Source organism: Macaca nemestrina, chromosome 4 (assembly GCF_043159975.1).
Source record: "Macaca nemestrina isolate mMacNem1 chromosome 4, mMacNem.hap1, whole genome shotgun sequence".
Classification (NCBI taxonomy): Eukaryota; Metazoa; Chordata; class Mammalia; order Primates; family Cercopithecidae; genus Macaca; species Macaca nemestrina.
The window spans coordinates 94,457,361-94,484,690 of record NC_092128.1 but is presented as its reverse complement, the minus strand read 5'-3'; the positions used below and the strand labels follow the sequence as shown (position 1 = coordinate 94,484,690).

The following is a 27,330-nucleotide window of genomic DNA, read 5'->3' as shown; positions in this document are numbered from 1 at the left end:
TATCCAGCCAAAGTAAGCTTCACAAGCAAAGGAGAAATAAAATCCTTTACAGACAAGCAAATGCTGAGAGATTTTGTCACAATCAGACCTGCCTTACAGGAGCTCCTGAAGGAAGCTCTAAACATGTAAAGGAACAATCAGTGCCAGCCACTGCAAAACCATGCAACCATGCCAAATTGTAAAGACCATTGATGCTACGAAGAAACTGAATCAACTAAAAGGCAAAATAACCAGCTAAAATCATAATGACAGGATCAAGTTCACACATAACAATATTAACCTTAAAGGTACATGGGCTAAATTCCCAATTAAAAGACACAGACTGGCAAATTGGATAAAAATTCAAGACCCATCAGTGTGCTGTATTCAGGAGACCTATATCACATGCAGAGATGCACAAAGGCTCAAAATAAAGGGATGGAGGAAGATTTACCAAGCAAATGGAAAGTAAAAACAAGCAGAGGTTGCAATACTAGTATCTGATAAAACAGACTTTAAACCAACAAATATCAAAATAATAATAATAATAAAGAAGGGCATTACATAATGGTAAAGGGATCAATTCAACAAGAAGAGCTAACTATCCTAAGTATCTATGCACCCAATACAGGAGCACCAAGATTCATTAAGCAAGTCCTTAGAGACCTACAAAGAGACTTAGATTCCCACTCAGTAATAATGGGAGACTATAATACCCCACTGTCAATATTAGACAGATCACTGAGACAGAATGTTAACAAGGATATCCAGGAATAGAACTCAGCTCTGCACCAAGCAGACCTAATAGACATCTACAGAACTCTCCACCTCAAATCAACAGAATATACATTCTCCTCAGCACCACATCACACTTATTCCAAAATTGACCACATAGTTCAAAGTAAAATACTCCTCGGCAAATGTAAAAGAACAGAAATCACAACAAACTGTCTCTCAGAACACAGTGCAATCAAATTAGAACTCAGGATTAAGAAACTCACTCAAAACGGCACAAACACATGTAAACTGAACAACCTGCTCCTAAATGACTACTGGGTACATAACGAAATAAAGGCAGAAATAAAGATGTTCTCAGAAACCAACGAGAACAAAGACATAACGTACCAGAATCTCTGGGACACATTTAAAGCAGTGTGTAGAGGGAAATTTATAGCACTAAATGCCCACAAGAGAAAGCAGGAAAGATCTAAAATCAACACCCTAACATCACAATTAAAAGAACTAGAGAAGCAAGAGCAAACAAATTCAAAAGCTAACAGAGGGTAAGAAATAACTAAGATCAGAGCAGAACTGAAGGACACAGAGACACACAAAAAAAAACCCTTCAAAAAATCAATGAATCCAGTAGTTGGTTTTTTGAAAAGATCAACAAAATTATAGACCGCTAGCAAGACTAATAAAGAAGAAAAGAGAGAGGAATAGACACAAAAAAAAGATAAAGGGGATATCACCACTGATGCCGCAGGAACACAAACTACCATCAGATAATACTATAAACAACTCTATGCAAACAAACTAGAAAATCTAGAAGAAATGGAAAAATTCCTGGACAAATACACCCTCCTAAGACTAAACCAGGAAGAAGTTGAATCTCTAAATAGACCAATAACAGACTCTGAAATTGAGACAATAATTAATAGCCTACTAGTCAAAAAAAGTCCAGGACCAGACAGATTCACAGCCAAATTCTACCAGAGGTACAGAGAGGAGCTGGTACCATCCCTTCTGACACTATTCCAATCAATAGAAAAAGACGGAATCCTCCCTAACTCATTTTATGAAGCCAGCATCATCCTGATAACAAAGCCTGGCAGAGACACAACAAAAAAAGAGGATTTTAGACCAATATCCCTGATGAAATTGATACAAAAATCCTCAATAAAATACTGGCGAACCGCATCCAGCAGCATGTCAAACAGCGTATCCACCACGATCAAGTCAGTTTCATCCCTGAGATACAAGGCTGGTTCAACATACGCAAATCAATAAACATAATCCATCACATAAACAGAATAAACGACAAAAACCACATGATTATATCAACAGATGCAGAAAAAGCCTTCGACAAAATTCGACAGCACTTCATCATGCTAAAAACTCTCAAGAAACTAGGTATTGATGGAATATATCTCAAAATAATAAGAGCTATGTATGACAAACCCACAGCCAATATCATACTGAATGGGCAAAAACTGGAAGCACTCCTTTTGAAAACTGGCACAAGACAGGGATGCCCTCTCTCACCACTCCTACTCAACATAGTGTTGGAGGTTGTGGCCAGGGGAATCAGGCAAGAGAAAGAAATAAAGGGTATTCAATCAGAAAAAGAGGAAGTCAAATTGTCCCTGTCTGCAGATGACATGATTGTATATTTAGAAAACCCCATTGTCTCAGGCCAAAATCTCCTTCAGCTGATAAGCAACTTCAGCAGAGTCTCACGATACAAAATCAATGTGGAAAAATCACAAACATTCCTATACACCAATAATAGACAAACAGAGAGCAAATCATGAGGGAACTCTCATTCACAATTGCTACAAAGAGAATAAAATACCTAGGAATCCAACTTACAAGGGATGCGAAGGACCTCTTCAAGGAGAACTGCAAACCACTGCTCAACAAAATAAAAGAGGACACAAACAAATGGAAGAACATTCCATGCTTATGGAGAGGAAGAATCAATATCGTGAAAATGGCCATAATGCCCAAGGTAATTTATAGATTCAATGCCATCCCCATCAAGCTACCAATGACTTTCTTCACAGAATAGGAAAAAAATACTTTAAAGTTCATATGGAACCAAAAAAGAGACAGCATCGCCAAGACAAACCTAAGCCAAAAGAACAAAGTTGGAGGCTAATATCCAGAATCCACCAAGAACTCAAACAAATTTAGAAGAAAAAAACAACCCCACCAAAAAGTGGGCAAAGGATACGAACCGACATTCCTCAAAAGAAGACATTTATGCAGCCAACAGACACATGAAAAAATGTTCATCGCTGGTCATCAGAGATATGCAAATCAAAAACCACAATGAAGTATGATCTCATACCAGCTAGAATTAGGCAAGAGAAAGAAATCAAGGGTATTCAGTTAGGAAAAGAAGAAGTCAAATTGTCCCTGTTTGCAGATGACATGATTGTATATTTAAAAAACCCCATTGTCTCAGCCCAAAATCTCCTTCAGCTGATAAGCAACTTCAGCAAAGTCTCAGGATACAAAATTAATGTGCAAAAATCACAAGCATTCTTATACACCAGTAACAGACAAACAGAGAGCCAAATCAGGAATGAACTTCCATTCACAATTGCTTCAAAGAGAATAAAATACCTAGGAATCCAACTTACAAGGGATGTAAAGGACCTCTTCAAGGAGAACTACAAACCACTGCTCAGTGAAATAAAAGAGGACACAAACAAATGGAAGAACATACCATGCTCATGGATAGGAAGAATCAATATCGTGAAAATGGCCATACTGCCCAAGGTAATTTATAGATTCAATGCCATCCCCATCAAGCTACCAATGAGTTTCTTCACAGAATTGGAAAAAACTGCTTTAAAGTTCATATGGAACCAAAAAAGAGCCCGCATCTCCAAGACAATCCTAAGTCAAAAGAACAAAGCTGGAGGCATCACACTACCTGACTTCAAACTATACTACAAGGCTACAGTAACCAAAACAGCATGGTACTGGTACCAAAACAGAGATATAGACCAATGGAACAGAACAGAGTCCTCAGAAATAATACCACACATCTACAGCCATCTGATCTTTGACAAACCTGAGAGAAACAAGAAATGGGGAAAGGATTCCCTATTTAATAAATGGTGCTGGGAAAATTGGCTAGCCATAAGTAGATAGCTGAAACTGGATCCTTTCCTTACTCCTTATACGAAAATTAATTCAAGATGGATTAGAGACTTAAATGTTAGACCTAATACCATAAAAATCCTAGAGGAAAACCTAGGTAGTACCATTCAGGACATAGGCATGGGCAAAGACTTCATGTCTAAAACACCAAAAGCAACAGCAGCAAAAGCCAAAACTGACAAATGGGATCTAATTAAACTAAAGAGCTTCTGCACAGCAAAAGAGACTACCATCAGAGTGAACAGGCAACCTACAGAATGGGAGAAAATTTTTGCAATCTACTCATCTGACAAAGGGCTAATATCCAGAACCTACAAAGAACTCAAACAAATTTACAAGAAAAAAACAAACAACCCCATCAAAAAGTGGGCAAAGGATATGAACAGCCATTTCTCAAAAGAAGACATTCATACAGCCAACAGACACATGAAAAAATGCTCATCATCACTCGCCATCAGAGAAATGCAAATCAAAACCACAATGAGATACCATCTCACACCAGTTAGAATGGCGATCATTAAAAAGTTAGGAAACAACAGGTGCTGGAGAGGATGCGGAGAAATAGGAACGCTTTTACACTGTTGGTGGGATTGTAAACTAGTTCAACCATTATGGAAAACAGTATGGCGATTCCTCAAGGATCTAGAACTAGATGTACCATATGACCCAGCCATCCCATTACTGGGTATATACCCAAAGGATTAGAAATTATGCTGCTATAAAGACACATGCACACGTATGTTTACTGCAGCACTATTCACAATAGCAAAGACTTGGAATCAACCCAAATGTCCATCAGTGACAGATTGGATTAAGTAAATGTGGCACATATACACCATGGAATACTATGCAGCCATCAAAAAGGATGAGTTTGTGTCCTTTGTAGGGACATGGATGCAGCTGGAAACCATCATTCTTAGCAAACTATCACAAGAACAGAAAACCAAACACCACATGTTCTCACTCATAGGTGGGAACTGAACAATGAGATCACTTGGACTCAGGAAGGGGAACATCACACACTGGGGCCTATCATGGGGAGGGGGGAGGGGGGAGGGATTGCATTGGGAGTTATACCTGATGTAAATGATGAGTTGATGGGTGCAGCACAGCAACATGGCACAAGTATACATATGTAACAAACATGCACGTTATGCACATGTACCCTACAACTTAAAGTATAATAATAATAAATAAATTTAAAAAAAAAAAAAAAGTCAGGAAACAACAGATGCTGGAGAGGATGTAGAGAAATAGGAACGCTTTTACACTGTTGGTGGGTGTGTAAACTAGTTCAACCATTGTGGAAGACAGTGTGGCAATCCCTCAAGGCCCCAGAACTAGAAATACCATTTGATCCAGCCATCCCATTACTGGATATATACCCAAAGGATTATAAATCATGCTACAGTAAAGACACATGCACACATATGTTTATTACAGCACTATTCACAATAGCAAAGACTTGTAACCAACCCAAATGTCCTTCAATAATAGACAGAATTAAGAAAATGTGGCACATATACACCATGGAATACTAAGCAGCCATAAAAAAGGATGAGTTCACGTCCTTTGCAGGGACATGGATGAAGCTGGAAACCATCATTCTGAGCAAACTATCACAAGGACAGAAAACCAAACACTGCATGTTCTCACTCATAGGTGGGAATTGAACAATGAGAACACTTGGACACAGGGCGGGGAACACCACACCCTGAGGCCTGCTGTGGGGTGGGGGGCAGGGAGAGGGATAGCATTAGGAGGAATACCTAATGTAAATGATGAGTAAATGGGTACAGCACACCAACATGGCACATGTATACCTATGTTATAAACCTGCATGTTGTGGGCATGTACCCTAGAACTTACAAGTATAACAATGAAGAGAAAAAAAAAAGAACAACATAGGCAACATACAAACACACACACACATACACAAAAGTCAGGAAACACAGATGCTGGAGACAATGTGGAGAAACAGGAACACTTTTACACTGTTGGTGGGAGTGTAAATTAGTTCAACTACTGTGGAAGACAGTGTGGCAGTTCCTCAAGGATCTAGAACCAGAAATACCATTCGACCTGACAATACCATTACTGGGTATATACCCAAAGGATTATAAATCATTCTACTATAAAGACACATGCACACGTATGTTTATTGCAGCACTGTTCACAATAGCAAAGACTTGGAACCAACCCAAATGCCCATCAATGATAGACTGGATAAAGAAAATGTGGCACATATACACCATGGAATATTATGCAGCTATAAAAAAGGATGAGTTAATGTCCTTTGCAGGCACAAGTATGAAGCTGGAAACCATCAGTCTCAGCAAACTAACAAAGGAACAAAAAACCAACCACCACATGTTCTCACTCATAACTTGAGGTGAACAATGAGAACACATGGACACAGGGAGGGGAACATCACACACCAGGCCTGTCAAGGGGTGGGGGTCTAGGGGAGGGATAGCATTAGGAGAAATACCTAATGTAGGTGATGGGTTGGTGGGTGCAGCAAACCACCATGGCACATGTGTACCTATCTAACAAACCTGCACATTCTGCACATGTATCCCAGAATTTCAAGTATAATAAAAGATTTCTCCAAAAGTTGAAAACTCAGACCAAAAAAAAAAACTTCCCCAAAGCCCAGAATAGAATAAAACTAGAAAGCTCCTCGATTATGATATTAGTTCTAGAATAGTCCCCACTCCACTCCCAATTCAGTGCTCAGAAGTAGAAGACAGATAATTCAAATTGGATTAAAGGCATAACACAGATCCTTGTTGTACATAAATCAAATACTCAAGGGAACACAAAGTATTACCATCTTATTCACAAAGTTTCAAGCCTAAAGGAAGAAGTTAGTCCAGATGAGGGCATCCTAATCCTTCCAGTTCTATTATCATATAAAAACAACTTAAAATACTTGCAAGAAATATTACATCTATCCATAAAAAGGGAGTTAACAAAAGATACCATGATCTTAAAAATACTTTATGACAAAACGCTACCTTTGAGGGAGTACCCTGTCACCTGCATGTAGCAAGCTGGTATTACAATAAACATTCTAACAGTCCAAGCCAAAAGAGCTTTTAAAATTACTCTAAAACGTTCGTTACTAAAAACCAAGGCAACCTAGGAAAATGTTTTTAAAGAATATTTAATGATATAGGACAATTTTTACACTATTACTATAATCTCATTTATATACACAGAAAACAAGATAAAGTATATAAAACTGTGAATGTAATGGCTCTCTTAAAGAGTGTATTTATGCATTATTTTTATGAAGCAGAGACCAAGTAAAATGAGATGCACATGAAGATCAGTAAGAATCAACTGTTTCCTTACCTCTTCCAAGTTATTCTTTTCAACCAATTTCCATCTCAGTCGAGCTTTTAAGCTTTTCAATGTCTTCTTAACGGACAGCAAGTGATCTACACTGGGACTCTTATTTAAATATTCAATAAGCTGCTTTTTAAACTAAGTAAACAAAAGTTATGTATTTTCAAACACATAAGAAAAATATTGAACAGTGATCATTTATTATTTATCTGTTAAGATTCAACTAGTATTTACTGAGTTCAGGTTGAGATACTAAGAAAATCTTTATTTTTCAACAAGATAATTCAATAGATTTCCTTTTATCCATGTTTCTATTTAGAAGAATATCAGTTCCAGCACTCAAAGTAGCAAAGACAAAAGTAGTATTTCAAACTGAGACATACAATAAAACACACATTGTTAGTATGGATGAAAAAGGAATTTCTAGTGAGGATGTAAACTGAAATCATCTTTCCCAAAAGTGGTTTGAAAATATGTATCAAGTTTTAATAATGTCCATTCCTTTTAACTCAGTAATTATAGAATTTAGAAATCTGAGAAATAAAAACAAAACAAAATTATGCACAAACATATGTACAGTGTTATTTATGGTAGAAAAAATTGGAAGTAACCTTAATGTCCAACACACATGAAAGGTTAATGGTTAATGTTGCTGTACATCTACATAGGGATGAGGATTTTGTCACTCAAGATGACAGTATAGAAAAATCATTAATCATATAGAAAAATGTTCATAATATACCATTACATGAAGAAAGTATGTTTGAAATAACTTACAAAACAATGCGATGCATATATATATATGCTCACAAACACATAGATGCACATCCAGTAACTACTCTAAAATTATCTCTTAGGCTAAGGGAATTATAAGCAATGTTTTATTTCTTATCTTTCTGTATATAGCAAATTATCTACAGTAGATGTGTATAGACAAAAAGAAAATGATGTTAATGGTTGTGGTTCTCATAGACATAAGAAAATAAAAGATTTAAAATAATTTTAAAATTTGATATATTTATATCATCAAAAATCACCATTTCCAGTTGATAGTGAATTCTAGTAATAATAGATAATTTACTGACACTGAGTATTAACAAGAGAAAAATTTAAGTGTTAAAAAGTTCAAAGCATCAATTTATAAGATCAATAAGAGAAAGCATAATCAAACCTCAATACTGTCCTTGTACTTAGCTTGTACTGTGGCAATGAGCCTTTCCTCTGAACGAATCTTTTGCAGTACTTGACTATATGTATTTAAAATTATCTCCTTGTCTGCATCACCTTGATCCTAAAGGAAATCACACACATAGAATTATACACAAAGGAATATCCAAAAGAGCTAAAGTCTCCAATAACAATAGATAAACTTCAAAATTATGCCTTTAACGGATTTCTGTAATGATTTCAAAACAGTTCTTAAACACGAATGTTTTCCTAGACAGAAAAAAGACAGATATCAAAGATGTTCATATGGAGGCCAGGCAACATAGTGAGACCCAGTCCCTAAAAAATATTTTTTTAATTAACTGAGCACAGTGGTATTCACCTGTAGTCCTAGCTACAAGGGAGGCTGAGGCAGGGAGATTGAGGAGTTCACGGCTGCAGTGAGCTAGGATCACATCAATGCACTCCAGCCTGGGCAACAGAGCAAGACACTGTCTCTCTAAAAAAAGCAAAGCCATTCATATGGGAAACTTTACCCCTATTACACCATTATTCCCAAAGCTGTGTGGAGTAAGGGCATTAATGGAAATCAGGGATACTAATATGCTAAATATAAGAACTATAAACAACATATAGACCTTCAACACCTTACTTTTAGAAATCGCCTGTTAACAACTACCTCTAAAACCAACTCTGACAAAACTATCTAAATCAGGACTATTTAACAATATAAAACTTCTTAATGTATTTTTAATGCCAATATGAATAAAATTATAAAAAGTAAAAAAAAAAGAAAAAACAAGAAAATGAGAAGCCTAACCACTGAAACACTGGAAAGCAGCCTGAATAACTGGGAAAGAGTCCCAGTGAGCAATAAATAAAATTACAAAACACCCTTTGGAGTAGCTACACTAATTTTTACCTTGACACAGTAACAAAGAATATACACAATGGTGAAAGAAAGAGGATGACGAATCCATCTTGTGTGTCAACTTTCAGATCTCTCTCAGATTTTAAGTTTTCACAAACTCTAAAAAGTCTCTTCTTATAGTCATTGGGTATGACAGATTCAAGAATCAAATGATTTAGACAGACTGTTCACTCAAATTAAGAGCGGTTTTCTTAGAATTAAACAGATTTTTTATGTGAAATGTCCTATTAAAACAAAAACGTCACCTAAGAATAAAACTTTGCATTGTGTTTGGATTAGAACTTGACATGGTTACTCATTCAAACAAGCCTATTAGAAGAAAGCTAAGATTAGTCTTAATACCTTCTAACTAGCAAGAAAAACTCTCTTATTGGTTAATACTTTCTAACCATGAAAGGAAACCACACTGCTTCAAAGGCGACAATAATAAAGAATATCGATACTCACAACCAGAGCTATCTCCAGCTCTTTGCAGACACTCGACTCAGTCTTCTCTAGGATTTCATCAATATTATCAACTGCGTCTTCAGAAATCAGTGGTTCTTCCATAGATAGGTCAAAAACCTCATTTGCAAAAATAAACACATGAAACATCTCATCTAATTCAATCAGCATGCATTATGCCTTAATACCTGAAGCAGAGTATTAAGCTATACCCTGGACAATGTAAAAGAAATAAGAATGCATAAAAAAAAGTGCCTACCCTCATAAAATTTATGCACTGAAAGGAAAAAGGTACATATGCATAGCAAACCGTAAGAAAATAAATGGTTAAGAGAGGGAAGAGGACAATCCTCAGGAAAAGTTGAGAAAAAGGAGGAACAAGACTGATACGATTTTTTTGAGGCTAATAAAAGGAGCAATCTGACTAAAAGCTAATAAAGAACCTTGACTGGTAAGGTGGCAAGTTTAAATCTGATACATAGTAGGTAGACGATGTCAGCTCTTGAACAAAGTATGTGATTTTTAAAATATATATTCCCTGGTTTATGCTACAAACACAACAGGGCAGGAGCTTTTATTACCTTTAAGGTTCTTTGGAACCATGCTACCAGACGCTGCAGAGAAGCGTCTGTTTCGCTTCTAACATTGGTGAACTCCTCTCTTTTATCACACTTCCAGTCATAAAATTTTTTAAGTATTTCATCAGAATTTGCTCCTTCTTTGGCTTCTCCATACACTGCTTCTAAAGAGACTGACAAATCCTGCAGAGAGATACACTTCTGTTTATTAAAGTTTATTAACTCATTCAGGATTCAAGCACTGTGTTAGGATCTAAGGCGCAGAAAAGCAGTATGCTGAATCCCCATTCTTGAGAATTTCATAAATACAACTTAGAATCATCAGACAGAGATGAAAACAAAAACCTACCTAGAAGGTGGTTTATTTGGACCATAACAGTAAAGTTTATTAAGTGAATTAGTTACAAATAGAAAGCTTTATATCCTTACAGTTTTTAATTAAGTAGAAATTACCCTATTTTCCTAACTTTTTTGTATAAATTTATTGGGTAAAAGAGTAATTTTGTTACATGGATATATTGTGTAGTGGTAGAGTCTGGGCTTTAGTGTATCTATCATCCAAATGTACACTGAACCAATTAACTTCTCAACATCCACCACCCTCTACCCCTATCACCCTTCTGAGTCTCTCTTGTCTATCATAAGAATCACTACTGTTTGTCCTGCCATGAAAGTTTCTAAGACCTATTGCTAAAAAAAAAAATAAACTACATGCCAAAATATACAAATAATTCTAATTAAGTAAAGACATTAAACATATATATGGACAATCATGCATCATTTAGCGACACAAATATCTTCTAAGAAATGCAACGTGAGGCAATTTCATCATTATGCAAACATCATGGAGTGTATTGATGCAAACCTAGATGATACAGTTTACGATACAACCAAACTACATTCTATAGCCTACTGCTCCTAGATACAGCCTGTTACTGTACTGAATAATGTAAGCAACTGTAACAACAATTGCCTATCTAAACATAGAAAAGGTACAGTAAAAATAAGTACTATAATTTTATGGCACCACCACCATATATGCAGTCCATCATTGACCAAACCATGCAGCACTTGACTGCACTTAAAGGTATTTTCTAAATGAATTGGCCTGGCTGCATTTGTTGGGGCAGGTGGGCAAAAAAAAAACTAATAATAATTAAATAAAAGCAAATAAACAAATAAATAACAATAATAAATACATTTTTTTAATGTAATAAAGAATTGAAGGGGGGGCGCCCAAGATGGCCTAATACAAACAGCTCCAGCCTCCAGCTCCCAGAGTGAGCGAAACAGAAGATGGGTGATTTCTGCATTTTCAACTGAGGTACCAAGTTCATCTCACTGGGGCGTGTCGGACAGTCGGTGCTGGTCAGTGGGTGCAGCCCAATCAGCAAGAGCTGAAGCAGGGCAAGGCACTGGCTCACCTGGGAAGCGCAAGAGGGAAGGGAATTCCTTTTCCTAGCCAAGGGAAACTCAGACACACAACACCTGGAAAATCGGGTAACTCCTACCCTAATACTGTGCTTTACCAAGGGTCTTAGAAAACGGCACACCAGGAGATTATATCCCACGTCTGGCCAGGAGGGTCCCACGCCCACAGAGCCTCCCTCATTGCTAGCACAGCAGTCTGAGATCTAACTGCAAGGCAGCAGCGAGGCTGAGGGAGGGGCGTCCGCCATTGCTGAGGCTTAAGTAGGTAAACAAAGCCTCTGGGAAGCGCGAATTGGGTGGAGCCCACCACAGCTCAAGGAGGTCTGCTGGCCTCTGTAGACACTACCTCTGGGGATAGGGCATAGCTAACTAAAAAGCATCAGAAACCTTGGCAGATGTAAATGTCCCTGTCTGACAGCTTTGAAGAGACCAGTGGTTCACCCAGCACGGAGGTTGAGATCTGAGAACGGACAGACTGCCTGCTCAAGTGGGTCCCTGACTCCTGTGTAGCCTAACTGGGAGACATCCCCCACTACATGCAGACTGACACCTCACACCTCACGCGGCTGGGTACACCTCTGAGACAAAGCTTCCAGAGCAAGAACCAGACAGCAACACTTGCTGTTCAGCAATATTCTATCTTCTGCTCCGCTGCTGATACCCAGGCAAACAGGGTCTGGAGTGGACCTCAAGCAAACTCCAACAGACCTGCAGCTGAGGGTCATGAGGGTTAAAATGAAAACTAACAAACAGAAAGGACACCCACACCAAAACCCCATCAGTACGTCACCATCATCAAAGACCAAAGGCAGATAAAATCACAAAGATGGGGAGAGCAATGCAGAAAAGCTGGAAATTCAAAAAATCAGAGCACATCTCCCCCTCCAAAGGAACACAGCTCCTCACCAGCAATGGAACAAAGTTGAACAGAGAATGACTTTGACGAGTTGAGAGAAGAAGGCTTTAGTCGATCAAACTTCTTAGAGCTAAAGGAGGAATTACATACCCAGTGCAAAGAAACTAAAATCCTTGAAAAAAGAATGGAAGAATGGGTAACTAGAATAATCAATGCAGAGAAGTCCATAAACGAACTCATGGAGATGAAAATCATGACACGAGAACTACGTGACAAGTGCACAAGATTCAGTAACCGACTCAATCAACTGGAAGAAAGAGTATCAGTGATTGAAGATCAAATGAATGAAATCAGTGAGAAGTGAGAAGTTTAGAGAAAAAAGAGTGAAAAGAAACGAACAAAGCCTCCAAGAAATATGGGATTATGTGAAAACACAAAATTTACATCTGATTGGTGTGCCTGAAAGTGATGGGGAAATTGAAACCAACTAGGAAACGCTCTGCAGGATATTATCCAGGAGAACTTCCCCAGTGTAGCAAGGCAGGCCAACAATCAAATTCAGGAAATACAGAGAATGCCACAAAGATACTCCTCGAGAAGAGCAACTCCAAGACACATAATTGTCAGATTCACCAAAGTTGAAATGAAGGAAAAAATGTTAAGGGCAGACACAGAAAGGTCGGGTTACCCACAAAGGAAAGCCCATCAGACTAACAGTAGATCTCTCGGAAGAAACTCTACAAGCCAGAAGACAGTGGGGTCCAACATTCAACATTCTTAAAGAAAAGAATTTTCAACCCAGAATTTCATATCCAGCCAAACTAAGTTTCATACATGAGGGGAAATAAAATCCTTTACAGACAAGCAAATGCTTAGAGATTTTGTCACCACCAGGCCTGCCCTACAAGAGATCCTGAAGGAAGCACTAAACATGGAAAGGAACAACCGGTACCAGCCATTGCAAAAACATGTCAAAATGTAAAGTCCATTGATGCTAGGAAGAAACTCCATCAACTAACGAGCAAAATAACCAGCTAATATCAAAATGACAGGATCAAGTTCACACATAACAATATTAACCTTAAAGGTACATGGACTATATGGTCCAACTAAAAGACACAGACTGGAAAATTGGATATTAAGAGTCAACACCCATCAGTCTGCTGTATTCAGGAGACCCATCTCACATGCAGAGACACATAGGCTCAAAATAAAGGGATGGAGGAAGATCTACCAAGCAAATGGAAAACAAAAAAAGGCAGGGGTTGCAATCCTAGTCTCTGATAAAACAGACTTTAAACCAACAAAGATCAAAAGAGACAAAGAAGGCCATTACATAATGGTAAAGGGATCAATTCAACAAGAAGAGCTAACTATCCTAAGTATCTACGCACCCAATACAGGAGCACCCAGATTCATAAAGCAAGTCCTTAGAGACTTACAAAGAGACTTAGACTCCCATACAATAATAATGGGAGACTTTAACACCCCACTGTCAACATTAGACAGATCAACAAGACAGAAAGTTAACAAGGATATCCAGGAATTGAACTCAACTCTGCACCAAGCGGACCTAATAGACATCTACAGAACTCTCCACCCCAAATCAACAGAATATACATTCTTCTCAGCACCACACTGCACTTATTCCAAAATTGACCACATAAGTTGGAAGTAAAGCACTCCTCAGCAAATGTGAAAGAACAGAAATTATAACGAACTGTCTCTCAGACCACAGTGCAATCAAACTAGAACTCAGGATTAAGAAACTCAATCAAAACCACTCAACTACATGGAAACTGAACAACCTGCTCCTGAATGACTACTGGGTACATAACAAAATGAAGGCAGAAATAAAGATGTTCCTCGAAACCAATGAGAACGAAGAAACAATGTACCAGAATCTCTGGGACACATTTAAAGCACTGTGTAGAGGGAAATTTATAGCACTAAATGCCCATAAGAGAAAGCAGGAAAGATCTAAAATTGACACCCTAACATCACAATTAAAAGAACTAGAGAAACAAGAGCAAACACATTCAAAAGCTAGCAGAAGGCAAGAAATAACTAAGATCAGAGCAGAACTGAAGGAGATGGAGACACAAAAAACCTTCAAAAAATCAGTGAATCCAGGAGCTGGTTTTTTGAAAAGATCAACAAAATTGATAGACCACTAGCAAGACTAATAAAGAAGAAAAGAGAGAAGAATCAAATAGACGCAATAAAAAATGATAAAACGGATATCACCACCGACCCCACAGAAATACAAACTACCATCAGAGAATACTACAAACACCTCTACACAAATAAACTAGAAAACCTAGAATAAATGAATAAATTCCTGGACACATACACCCTCCTAAGACTAAACCAGGAAGAAGTTGAATCCCTGAATAGACCAATAGCAGGCTCTGAAATTGAGGAAATAATTAACAGCCTACGAACCAAAAAAAGGTCCAGGACCAGACGGATTCACAGCCGAACTTTACCAGAGGTACAAGGAGGCTCTGGTACCACTCATTCTGAAACTATTCCACTCAACAGAAAAAGAGGGAATCCTCCCTAATTCATTTTATGAGGCCAACATCATCCTGATACCAAAGCCTGACAGAGATACAACAAAAAAAGAGAATTTTAGACCAATATCCCTGATGAACATCGATGCAAAAATCCTCAATAAAATACTGGCAAACTGAATTCAGCAGCACATCAAAAAGCTTATCCACCATGATCAAGTGGGCTTCATTCCTGTGATGCAAGGCTGGTTCAACATACGCAAATCAATAAAAGTAATCCAGCATATAAACAGAACAAAAGACAAAAACCACATGATTATCTCAATAGATGCAGAAAAAGCCTTTGAAAAAATTCGACAGTCCTTCATGCTAAAAACTCTCAATAAATTCAGTATTGATGGAACGTATCTCAAAATAATAAGAGCTATTTATGACAAACCCACAGCCAATACCATACTGAATGGGCAAAAACTGGAAGCATTCCCTTTGAAAACTGGCACAAGACAGGGATGTCCTCTCTCACCACTCCTATTCAACATAGTGTTGGAAGTTCTGGCCAGGGCAATCAGGCAAGAGAAAGAAATAAAGGGTATTCAGTTAGGAAAAGAAGAAGTCAAATTGTCCCTCTTTGCAGATGACATGATTGTATATTTAGAAAACCCCATTGTCTCAGCCCAAAATCTCCTTAAGCTGATAAGTAACTTCAGCAAAGTCTCAGGATACAAAATCAATGTGCAAAAATCACAAGCATTCTTATACACCAGTAACAGACAAACAGAGAGCCAAATCATGAATGAACTCCAATTCACAACTGCTTCAAACAGAATAAAATACCTAGGAATCCAACTTACAAGGGATGTAAAGGACCTCTTCAAGAAAAACTACAAACCACTGCTCAGTGAAATAAAAGCAGACACAAACAAATGGAAAAACATACCATGCTCATGGATAGGAAGAATCAATATCGTGAAAATGGCCATAATGCCCAAGGTAATTTATAGATTCAATGCCTCCCCATCAAGCTACAATGACTTTCTTCACAGAATTGGAAAAAAATACTTTAAAATTCATATGGAACCAAAAAAAGAGACCACATTGCCAAGACAATCCTAAGCCAAAAGAACAAAGCTGGAGGCATCATCCTACCTGACTTTAAACTATACTACAAGACTACAGTAACCAAAACAGCATGCTACTGTTACCAAAAGAGAGATATAGACCAATGGAACAGAACAGAGCCCTCAGAAATAATACGACACATCTACAGCCATCTGATCTTGACAAATCTGACAAAAACAAGAAATGGGGAAAGGATTTCCTATTTAATAAATGGTGCTGGGAAAATTGGCTAGCCATAAGTAGAAAGCTGAAACTGGATCCTTTCCTTACCTCTTATACGAAAATTAATTCAAGATAGATTAGAGACTTAAATGTTAGACCTAAAACCATAAAAACCCTAGAAGAAAACCTAGGTAATACCATTCAGGACATAGGCATGGGCAAGGACTTCATGACTAAAACACCAAAAGCAATGGCAACAAAAGTCAAAATTGACAAATGGGATCTAATTAAACTAAAGAGCTTCTGCACAGCAAAAGAAACTACCATCAGAGTGAACAGGCAACCTACAGAATGGGAGAAAATGTTGCAATCTACTCATCTGACAAAGGGCTAATATCCAGAACCTACAAAGAACTCAATCAAATTTACAAGAAAATAACAAACAACCCCATCAAAAAGTGGGCAAAGGATATGAACAGACACTTCTCTAAAGAAGACATTTATACAGCCAACAGACACATGAAAAAATGCTCATCATCACTCGCCATCAGAGAAATGCAAATCAAAACCACAATGAGATACCATCTCACGCCAGTTAGAATGGCAATCATTAAAAAGTCAGGAAACAACAGGTGCTGGAGAGGATGTGGAGAAATAGGAACACTTTCACACTGTTGGTGGGACTGTAAACTAGTTCAACCATTGTGGAAAACAGTGTGGCGATTCCTCAAAGATCTAGAACTAGAAATACCATTTGACCCAGCCATCCCATTATTGGGTATATACCCAAAGGAATATAAATCATGCTGCTATAAAGACACATGCACACGTATATTTATTGCGGCACTGTTCACAATAGCAAAGACTTGGAATCAACCCAGATGTCCATCAGTGACAGACTGGATTAAGAAAATGTGGCACATACACACCATGGAATACTATGCAGCCACAAAAAAGGATGAGTTCGTGTCTTTTGTAGGGACATGGATGCAGCTGGAAACCATCATTCTCAGCAAACTATCACAAGAACAGAAAACCAAACACCACATGTTCTCACTCATAGGTGGGAACTGAACAATGAGATCACTTGGACTCAGGAAGGGGAACATCATACACTGGGGCCTATTGGGGGGAAGGGGGAGGGGGTGGGATAGCATTAGAAGATATACCTAATGTAAATGACAAGTTAATGTGTGCAGCACACCAACATGGCACATGTACACACATGTAACAAACCTGCACATTGTGCACATGTACCCTAGAACTTAAAGTATAATCAACAAAGAAAAAAGAAAATAAAAAACACAGACCAAATAATTTTTTTTCCGTTTTTTGTTGTTGTTGTTGTTGAGACGGAGAGTCTCCCTCTGTCACCAGGCTGGAGTGCAGTGTCATTATCTCGGCTCACTGCAACCTCTGTCTCCCAGGCTCAAGCGAATCTCCTGCCTCAGTCTCCCAAGTGGCTGGGACTACAGGTGCACACCACCACACCCAGCTAATTTTTGTATTTTTAGTAGAGACAGGGTTTCACCATGTTGGCCAGGATGGTCTCCATCCCTTGACCTCGTGATCCACCCGCCTCAGCCTCCCAAAGTGTTGGTATTACAGGATTGAGCCACTGCGTCCGGGCCAGACCAAATAATTTTTAAAGTATTTTTTCATTTGCATGCTTATTGTTTTCTAGTTTCCTATAATGTCATATCTAGTACTGTTATAATCAGGCTGCCATAAAGAGATGAATTGCTCATGGGCACCTGGGAGTTCAGTGCTTTCCACATATAGGGTTGTCAGGCTTGCTCCAAATATCTGAAAGAATAACCTAGAACGTTGTTTTTGTTTTGCAAAGATATCGTATAGGTGCAATCCTATATTGCATTTCACTAGAATGTGGTATTTATAAAGAAACACTCAAAAAGAATTCTAAGTTTTTTTTTATTGCTGATATGACAAAAAGTACAATAAACAAAACAAGAAAGAAAAAAAAAAAGAATTGGAAAAGACAAGATAGGCACAGCCTGCTAGCTCTCTCCAGAAATCAAACCCTAGAAATTTTACAGAGATTTTTTAAAAAGCTTAAGAGATCTCAGAAGTTTTTAATCACAAAACTCTGAGAAATCTTAGGCAGAGGATGGTTGATGTTTAGCACTGAATTAATAAAGCCCCTACAAGTGAAAGAAGGACTGTGTCAGAGTACAGAATTACCTGTGGGAAAAGAAAACTTTCTTCATAGGCCCTTCTCTCTCCCTCACATCAGGAAGAAAAACAGCAGCACCATCAAGAGCCAACAGGTTTATGCAAGTACAGCACAAGAACACAGATGAGGCAAAAATTGATAACCAATATAGAAGAGCTGGCCAGCCCCTGACCACTCTCTTTCCTTCACTTCTCCCCTTAGTATCTGGCAGCATTTATATCTAAGGGTGGTAGTGCCTAGAAAGGAGCAGTAGCTGAGGTAGAGGGAATAGGGGTTTGCTGAGAAGTAAGACCACCCAGGAGAGAAGCAAAGAGGGAGTAGATAATCCCTGATTGCAACATGAGAAGCTCTAGACCCTTAAAAACAACCCCAATATATTCCCTAAACCTATCCGAAGTCTTGAAAGTTGTGGTTCAGGCTTTCACTCTTCCCTAAGCCCTTCATATAACTACACCACAGTGAGGAACTAAGGTAGCTTATAGTTCTAAGGGAATATGAGATCTTGAGGAGCAGTAAGAAGAGGATAAAATGGTGTGAACAAACAAGCACTCTGAAAAGAAGTATAAAAAAACTAAGCCACCTTATAAAAATGAAGCAAAATCAGTGTCAATGGCCCAGATAACAGTAAGAACTCAAAAATAAGCATAATAAATATTCTCAACAAAAGAAAGAATATTGGAAACACAAAGCCAAGTACTTACAAATAAAACCAACTGAAGATATTAAATATAAAAGAAATAATCTTTAACATACAAAACACAATGGATTGGCTAAATGGCAGAAGGGATACAGCTAGAGGATCAATTCATTAGCTACATGGTTAAGCCAAGGATCCCTCCAAAAAGACACCAACAAGATAAAAAGATTTTATTTATTTATTTAGTTTAACCCACCTCCTACATAAGATAAAAATATTTTAAACAATAGATTAGCCGTTAAAATATGTAGAGAACAGAAACAGAAGCTTAAATATCTATCTAACAGAAGTCTCAGAATAAGAGAAAAATTTAATGGGGGAGGGCAGTATCTTAAAAAATAATTATCAAATATTACCTACAATTAAAGAAATACATAAAACCTCAGACTGAACTGGCTCAGATTCAATCAAAACATAAACATATTCTGATGCAACTTAAGAACAAAGTCAAGAGAAAAATTTAAAACTTCCAGAAGGAAAAAAGATCACAGAAGAACAAAGATTAGACTGATATCAACAATTACGGAAATAAGAAGGCTGGGCACTTTGGCTCATGCCTGTAATCCCAGCACTTTGGGAGGCCAAGGCAAGTAGATCACTCAAGGTCAGAAGTTCAAAACCAGCCCGGCCAACATGGTGAAATCCTGTCTGTATTAAAAATACAAAATTAGCCATGCACAGTGGCACTTGCCTGTAGTACTAGCTATTTGGGAGGCTGAGGCATGAGAATTGCGTGAACCCAGGAGCCAGAGGTTGCAGTGAGCTGAGTTGGTACCACTGCACTCCAGCCTGGGTGAAAGAGCAAGATTCTGTCTCAAATAAATACAGAAATAAAATTATAGAAATGAGACAACAGATGATTATTGTCAAAAGTCTAAAGGAAACATGGCCTTTGAACTTGCTATTTTATAGTCAGCTAAACAACTATTTGTATTTGAGATTGAAATGAGATATCCTAAAACATCAAATAACTTGCAAAACCAAATACGCAAAGATTTCTTTAAAAGCACTCTTAGAGAAAATATTCCAATATACAGAGAAAGCCAAGAGATAAATGACTTATGAAATAAGAACAGAAAAATAATTCTAAAGTCTATTTAACTGAGCTATCACACACAATATCTATAACAGCCTGTGACTAAAGACAATTGTGGTTGGTTCGCTGGTTGGTTTGGGGAAGGAGGCAGAGAAAGACAGGAAAGACACCAAAGGCAGATAAGAATGTTCTAAAGTATTAGAAGTGTGGCCGGGCATAGTGGCTCATGCTTGTAATCCCAACACTCTGGGAGGCTGAGGTGGGTGGATGACTTGAGGTCAGAAGTTCAAGACCAGCCTGGCCAACATGGTGAAACCCCATCTCTATTAAAAATACAAAAATTAGACAGGCATGGTGGTACATGCCTGTAATCCTAGCTACTTATGAGGCTGAGGAAGGAGAATCACTTGAACCCAGGAGGCAGAGGTTGCAGTGAGCCAAGATTGTGCCACTGCACTCCAGCCTGGACAACAGAGTGAGACTCCATCTCAAAAAAAAAAAAAAAAAAGTATTAGAGGTATAAGTTAGAAAAGGAGAGAAGAAGAAACCATGATAAACAGAAATAAGTTCTAATAAAACAGTAATTATAAATACGTAAATTAAGTTACCAAAAAAAAGATATACATTGGGTGCTTTCAAAATTAAATCCATTAGTGTGTTATCAAGAGGGCATTTCAAAACGTGAATACAAAAGGTTAAAAATAAAGGGAGAGGCCAGGCACGGTGGCTCACACCTGTAATCTTAGCACTTTGGAGGCCAAGGTGGGTAGACTGTCTGAGCTCAGGAGTTCAACACCAACCTGGGCAACACTGTGAAACTCATCTCTACTAATATAAATTAGCCAGGCATGGTGGTGCGTGCCTGTAATCCCAACTACTTGGGAGGCTGAGGCAAGAGAATTGCTTGAACCCAGGAGGCAGAGGTTGCAGTGAGCCGAGATCAGCCACTGCACTCCAGCCTAGGTGACAGAGCAAGACTCCATCTCAACAAAAATAAAAATAAAATAAAAATAGAAAGAAAAAAAGAAAAGATGTTACAGTGTTAACCACAAAGAAAGGTGGGATAGGAACTTAAAAAGCAAATTAAAACATTTTTATTTTATTTTTTTAAATCTAAGTGAAAAAATAAGATTACATAGTAGCTAAAAAGAAAACTTTTTTTTTTTTGACTTTTAGTTTAGGTTTGGAGGTACATGTGAAGGTTTGTTACACAGGTAAACACGTGTCATGAGGGGATACACATTTTTAAATACATTACAATCATGAATACCTTAACGCCCAACAATGTGGCACTGAAATACTTTGAACGAGAACCAAAAGAACAACAGGGACAAATAGGGACAAACCTATCTACTTCAGATATATGTAACAAAAATATCTCAAAGACTGATATACTGAACCAACCAAAACCTAAGCAAGTTTTAGATATATCTAAAACTCTACACCAAGAAAACTGAGAATATAATTTCTTTTTGAACTTAAGAAGGCCATCACAAAAAATCAACCATGTATTGTATGCCACAAAAGAAGTCTAAATAAAATGCTGAGGAAATCAGAAATCATGAACTTTAATTTATTTGACCTTCATTATAGAAATATCTTTCTTGGATACTTGAAAAATATAAACTATTTCTCAGCAAAATAAAGAGAAGTTCAAAGAATATTTTGGTGACCTGAGGGAATACTAGAAGTGGAGACAAGCCAGATAAGGCAAAAAGTCTTCTAACATCGAACTTTAGAAAAGAGGTTTAAAGATGATCTTAATTACAGACCCTTAACCTACATTTACTAACAGTGAGAAGAAATAAACCTTTACAGGTTAAAGTAGAAGTTGCATTGTGGAAAGGTAAATTCTTACTATATTACTGCCCTTTTATATGCAAGGCTTACTTCAACCTTCTGGAAGAACTTATACTATTTATGCAATTCCATTTAAGAAAATGTTTCAAACCAGGGCTCCAGTGGTTCTTAAGCCATGTGGAGCATCATCAAAACTACATCTTCATCCAGCAGGACAGAAAGAAACAATGCCCAGATGTCCCTGAATATCTTCTTCTCCAAATTTCTAGCAAGCTTATTCCCAGCAGTCCACAACAAGATCAATATTAGCTACTGGTCAGCTTAGAACTAGAGTAACTGACCAAAGCAGTAAAAATTCAAAGATACATAAAAGGTAAGAGGACTAGAAGAGAAAAGATTAAAGAGTTATTGTTTTCAAATGTTTTCATTTGAAATGAAAACATTTGGAAACACAGAAAGCACAGCCTATCAACAGACAAATGAGAACTAAAAGAGAGGTCAGCAGAGTCGCCAGCGAAACATCAGTATGTAAAAACCAACAGTGTTCCTCTATTCAATCAAAAATAGGAAATGAAAAGATAATATTCATAAAAGCAATCAAAAGCATAAATAAATAAAAGTTAAATTAAGAAAAAAGCATGAGGACTTATAGAGAAAATTTTTAAACAATATTAAAGGACAAAATAAGTTCTGAATAAGTAGAGAGAAATATTATTATTAGGTGAAATGACTTAACATTGCCATGTTCATTCAACCCAAATTAAAGTCATTGCTGAGCTGGCAAGACAGGACTGAAGACAAGATTGCACCATATCATACAGCTACATGTACTACAGTACTCTAGCCTCTGATCACATCAGGGAGAAACTTCCCTGGTCATGGAGCCTAAAAACTCTATAGTTTAAGGATCAGAGTTGATCCCTTCTCCCCCTAACATGTGGTCCTACTACATTTTCAGCTAGAATGCAATGGACGACAGGGACCCACATACCTGCTACTGCTCCCGTCTCCATTAATTTCCCCAGTGAATACAGATGTAGCAGGCCTGGAGTCCCTAGCCATTTTACCTTGTTTGCAAGATAGATATACATATATACGTAGCCACAAAATATATTAATATAAACTTTTAATCCCATTAAAAAGAAATTAGAATTCAGAAAACAGGAAAAATGTTTGCAACCATCACAGAACAATCTAAAATCTAAGGTAAATGCTAATTTCACTTCTTAAATAAACTTGCAATTTAACTATATTTAATATATTTTTAATTCCAACCTGCAATGTTTTTAAGCGTTTATTAAGAGATGACTCATCAACTTCCAGAATAAAATCTTCTACTGACATGTACAGCTTCTGCTGCATTTCATTTCTTTGGGCAATCAAAATATTCCCTTCATTCTGGAGGAAGAAAAAAAGAATAACCATCATTAATACATCGGGTCTTTTCTGCATATGACCTATTTGAATAAAAGTGATCTCCAAAATTTAACTTTATATTCTCCAAACATAGTAGCATTTAGGACATTTCTCTCCTTAGAGCAACAAAATGACCAAAAAAAAAAAAAACTTTCTTTCTCTTAATTAAAAATAAAACATTTAAGTTCTACAACTCTGATCTGCTAATTTTTATTTTTCCCATTATTTCTGCAACAATGAAATTTTTGGGGTTTTTTTAGAGAAAATTATGTAAGTTCCTACTAACTATATATGGCCTCTCTCCTACTCCCATCCCACTCTCAACTCCTTCAGCTACTCATCCTTCAAGATACACTTAAACACCAGGATAAACCTTCCAATTTGTCCAATAGGCTGTGTTTGGAAATACATATGTGAAAGACATCCAAGAACTCTACGCATTTTCTTCATTATAGCACTTACCATACTGTATTAAAACTATATATTAATATATCCATCCTGTACCCAAGAAAGAAAGAAAGGATCATGTCTTTTAAAAATTTGTATCTCTATTACTTACAACAGTGTCTGGCACATACACTTAAAAGTTTGAATTTTAGGATATTTTTTCTTGCATAAGCTCAACCAGACTATTTTACAACTATAAATAAAAAAGACCTCAAGTAAAGTCTATTGCTTTCATCATTTAAAAAAAAAAACAAAAAACATGGCAATCAAGTTAAAGAACTATGCAAAATACATGAATAAAAGTTAACAGTTCTAAGCCAAATTAAGTACAATAAGGGAAATAAAATAACAATTTCATTTGAGTGGCTAGTACGATTGTATATTTAGCCAATAATCTACTCTTCCATCTATCAAGTAAACTTTAAGTCCAGAAACATAAGCAGTAGTAGAAAAAAAATCTGCTTTCAAAAAAAGTCACATCTGTACTAATAGAATACTAAGTGCTAAAGTACCATCCTGAATACTTCCACTATGCTCAAACCACAAAAACAAATAAGGCAGGTTTTTTTTTCATCTTATATGAAAATACATTACGAAGTATTTTAAGATCAACAGTGTGGTTTAAATAGAAAGAGAATAGACTTTGCTGTCAGATATGTCTGGGTTCAAGTTCCATATTAACATTTAGAACTAGGGTCCGGGCATGGTGGCTAACATCTGCAATCCCAGGACTTTGGGAGGCTGAGGCAGGAGAATTACTTGAGCCAAGGAGTTCAAGACCTGTCTGGACAACATGATAAAACCCTATCACTACAAAAAGTACAAAAAAATTAGCCAGGCATGGTTGGTAGTGCATGCCTGTAGTCCTAGCTACTTGAGAGGCTGAAGCGGGAGAATCACTTGTGCCCAGGAGGTTGAGGCTGCAGTGTGCTGTGATCGTGCCACTGCACTCCAGCCTGGGTGACAGAGTGAGACCATACCTCAAAAAAAAAAAAAGAATAATTTTTTAATTAAAAAAAAAATAGAACTAGGTAATCTTGAACAATTTCCTTACCCTTGTAAGCCTGTTTCCTCACTTATAAAATGGGAGCAAATATACCCATTTTAAAAGTTAATGTAAGAAAATGCTTATAAACACACTGCCTGTGTTTCATAGAAATTAAAAAATTATTCTGCTGTCACCTTCTTTCTTCCATAATCAGAAGTGATCAGTTAAAATCTAACATATAAAATAACCAAAATCTAATCCCTTCTCCAAACTAAACATTCCTGGCATTTTCAAAAGCCTAGTTATCCTGCTCATACTTCTCATTCAGAGCCAGTCAGGCTGCCAACTGGTCAACCTAGGTATGATTAGGGAGTAAGATTTACAGGGTGTAATCCACAGAGACAGAAACCACAAATACTTAAGATGGAACAAGTCCAAACACAACAAGTATAGAGCTCATAGGTGCTAGGGAAAGTTGTGGTGGTAGTAGGGAATGGTTTATAAGAAAAACAGGAAGTTCAGTTCAGTTCAATACAATAAACTAAAGAAAACTGCAACAGGAAATAAATATACTTGCACCTAAGCTAATAAAGAACTTATGTGAAATGTTTCATTGTCATACCCCTACTCACACACACAAACAACTACCTCCCAACAATAGGTGACTCAGACACTAATTAATAGTAAGGCAGAGTCTTATATGCATAAAACACACCACTCAGTCCAGAAAAGATCTACATTAGCATGTATGAAAGCCACTCTGGTTTACAAGCCTAATGTCCTTCAAAAGCCACTGTCTCTTATAACAACTCCATAGGTATAGCTTCCAGGGTCCCTCAAGGGGTATGTCTAGTTGCAAGAGTCCATATCAAGTATTTGTAGTTTGTAGTTCCTCCCAGTACAGATGCAATTTGACAATCATAAGTTATATTTACCATAAATAATGTTGCCTGGTAATAGCGTTGAAATATTTTATCATATTACCAAGGGAACAAAGACAGGGAGTTAACCAAAGGTCAACTTTTCATGCAAAAGGGGAAAAGATTTTGTTACCCCTTATCCACAATCACCAGTTGTCTATTACACCTTTCTTACAAGGCTATAAATGAAGCAAATTATTAATATGAAGATACTGTAAAAGTTAAAGATTTTATATAAACTATCATTATAATATCTGCAGTTCCTTTTCTTTTTAGAAAGATAACATTTCCTGAGTTCTAATTTGATTACACTGTGATCTGAGACACTGTTTGCTATGATTTCAGTTCTTTTGCATTTGCTGAAGAGTGTTTTACTTCCAATTATGTGGTCGATTCTAGAATAAGTGCCAAGTGGCACTGAGAAGAATGTATGTTCGGTTGATTTGGGGTAGAGAGTTTTGCAGACATCTAACAGGTCCACTTGATCCAGAACTGAGTTCAAGTCCTGAATATTCTTGTTAATTTTCTGTCTCAATCTAATACTGACAGTGGGGTGTTAAAGTCTCCCATTATTATTGTGTGGGAGTCTAAGTCTCTTTGTAGATCTCTAAGAACTTGTTTTATGAATCTGGGTGCTCCCTGGGTGCATAGATATTCAGAATAGTTACCTCTTCTTGTTGAACTGTTCCCTTTACCATTATGTAATGCCCTTCTTTGTCTTTTTTAATCTTTGTTGATTTAAAGTTTGTTTTGTCAGAGACTAGGACTGCAACCCCTGCTTTCTTTTGATTTCTATTTGCTTGGAAAATTTTCCTCCATCCCTTTATTTTGAGCCTGTATGTGTTTTTGTGTGGAAGATGGGTCTCCTGAATACAGCACACCTATGAGTCTTGACCACTTAGCCAATTTGCCAGTCTGTGTCTTTTAATTGGGGAATTTAGCCCATTTACATTTAAGGTTAGTATTGCTCACTCAAAACCACATAATTTCATGGAAATTGAACAACCTGCTCCTGAATGATTCCAGGGTAAATAATCAAATTAAGGCAGAAATCAAGAAGTTCTTTGAAACCAATGAGAACAAAGAGACAATCTACCAGAATCTCTAGGACATAGCTCAAGTAGTGTTGAGAGAAATTTATAGCACTAAATGCCCACATCAGAAAGCTAGAAAGATCTCAAATCAACACCTTAACATCACAATTAAAAGAACTAGAAAGGCAAGAGTAAACGAACCCAAAAGCTAGCAGAAGACAAGAAATAATATCAGAGAAGAATTAAAGGAGATAGAAACACACACACATACATAAACCCTCCAAAAAAATCAATGAATCCAGGATGTTTTTTTTTTTTGAAAAAATTAACAAAATAGACCACTAGCTAGACTAATAAAGAAGGAGAG

The 27,330-nt window shown here is 37.2% G+C and overlaps 1 protein-coding gene across 2 annotated transcripts in view; it reads right to left on the bottom strand.

Annotated features, from left to right (window-relative positions):
- Nucleotides 1–27,330, bottom strand: part of LOC105475697 (serine/threonine kinase 31) — a 297,831-nt gene that overhangs the window by 208,607 nt on the left and 61,894 nt on the right. For both annotated transcript variants that reach the window (XM_011731173.3, XM_011731172.3), the window contains exons 11-15: nucleotides 23,434–23,556; nucleotides 10,351–10,530; nucleotides 9,773–9,889; nucleotides 8,399–8,518; nucleotides 7,234–7,365 (exon numbers count right to left, since the gene is read on the bottom strand). In XM_011731173.3, the coding sequence (XP_011729475.3) occupies nucleotides 7,234–7,365; nucleotides 8,399–8,518; nucleotides 9,773–9,889; nucleotides 10,351–10,530; nucleotides 23,434–23,556 (672 nt within the window). The remainder of the gene's footprint in view (nucleotides 1–7,233; nucleotides 7,366–8,398; nucleotides 8,519–9,772; nucleotides 9,890–10,350; nucleotides 10,531–23,433; nucleotides 23,557–27,330) is intronic.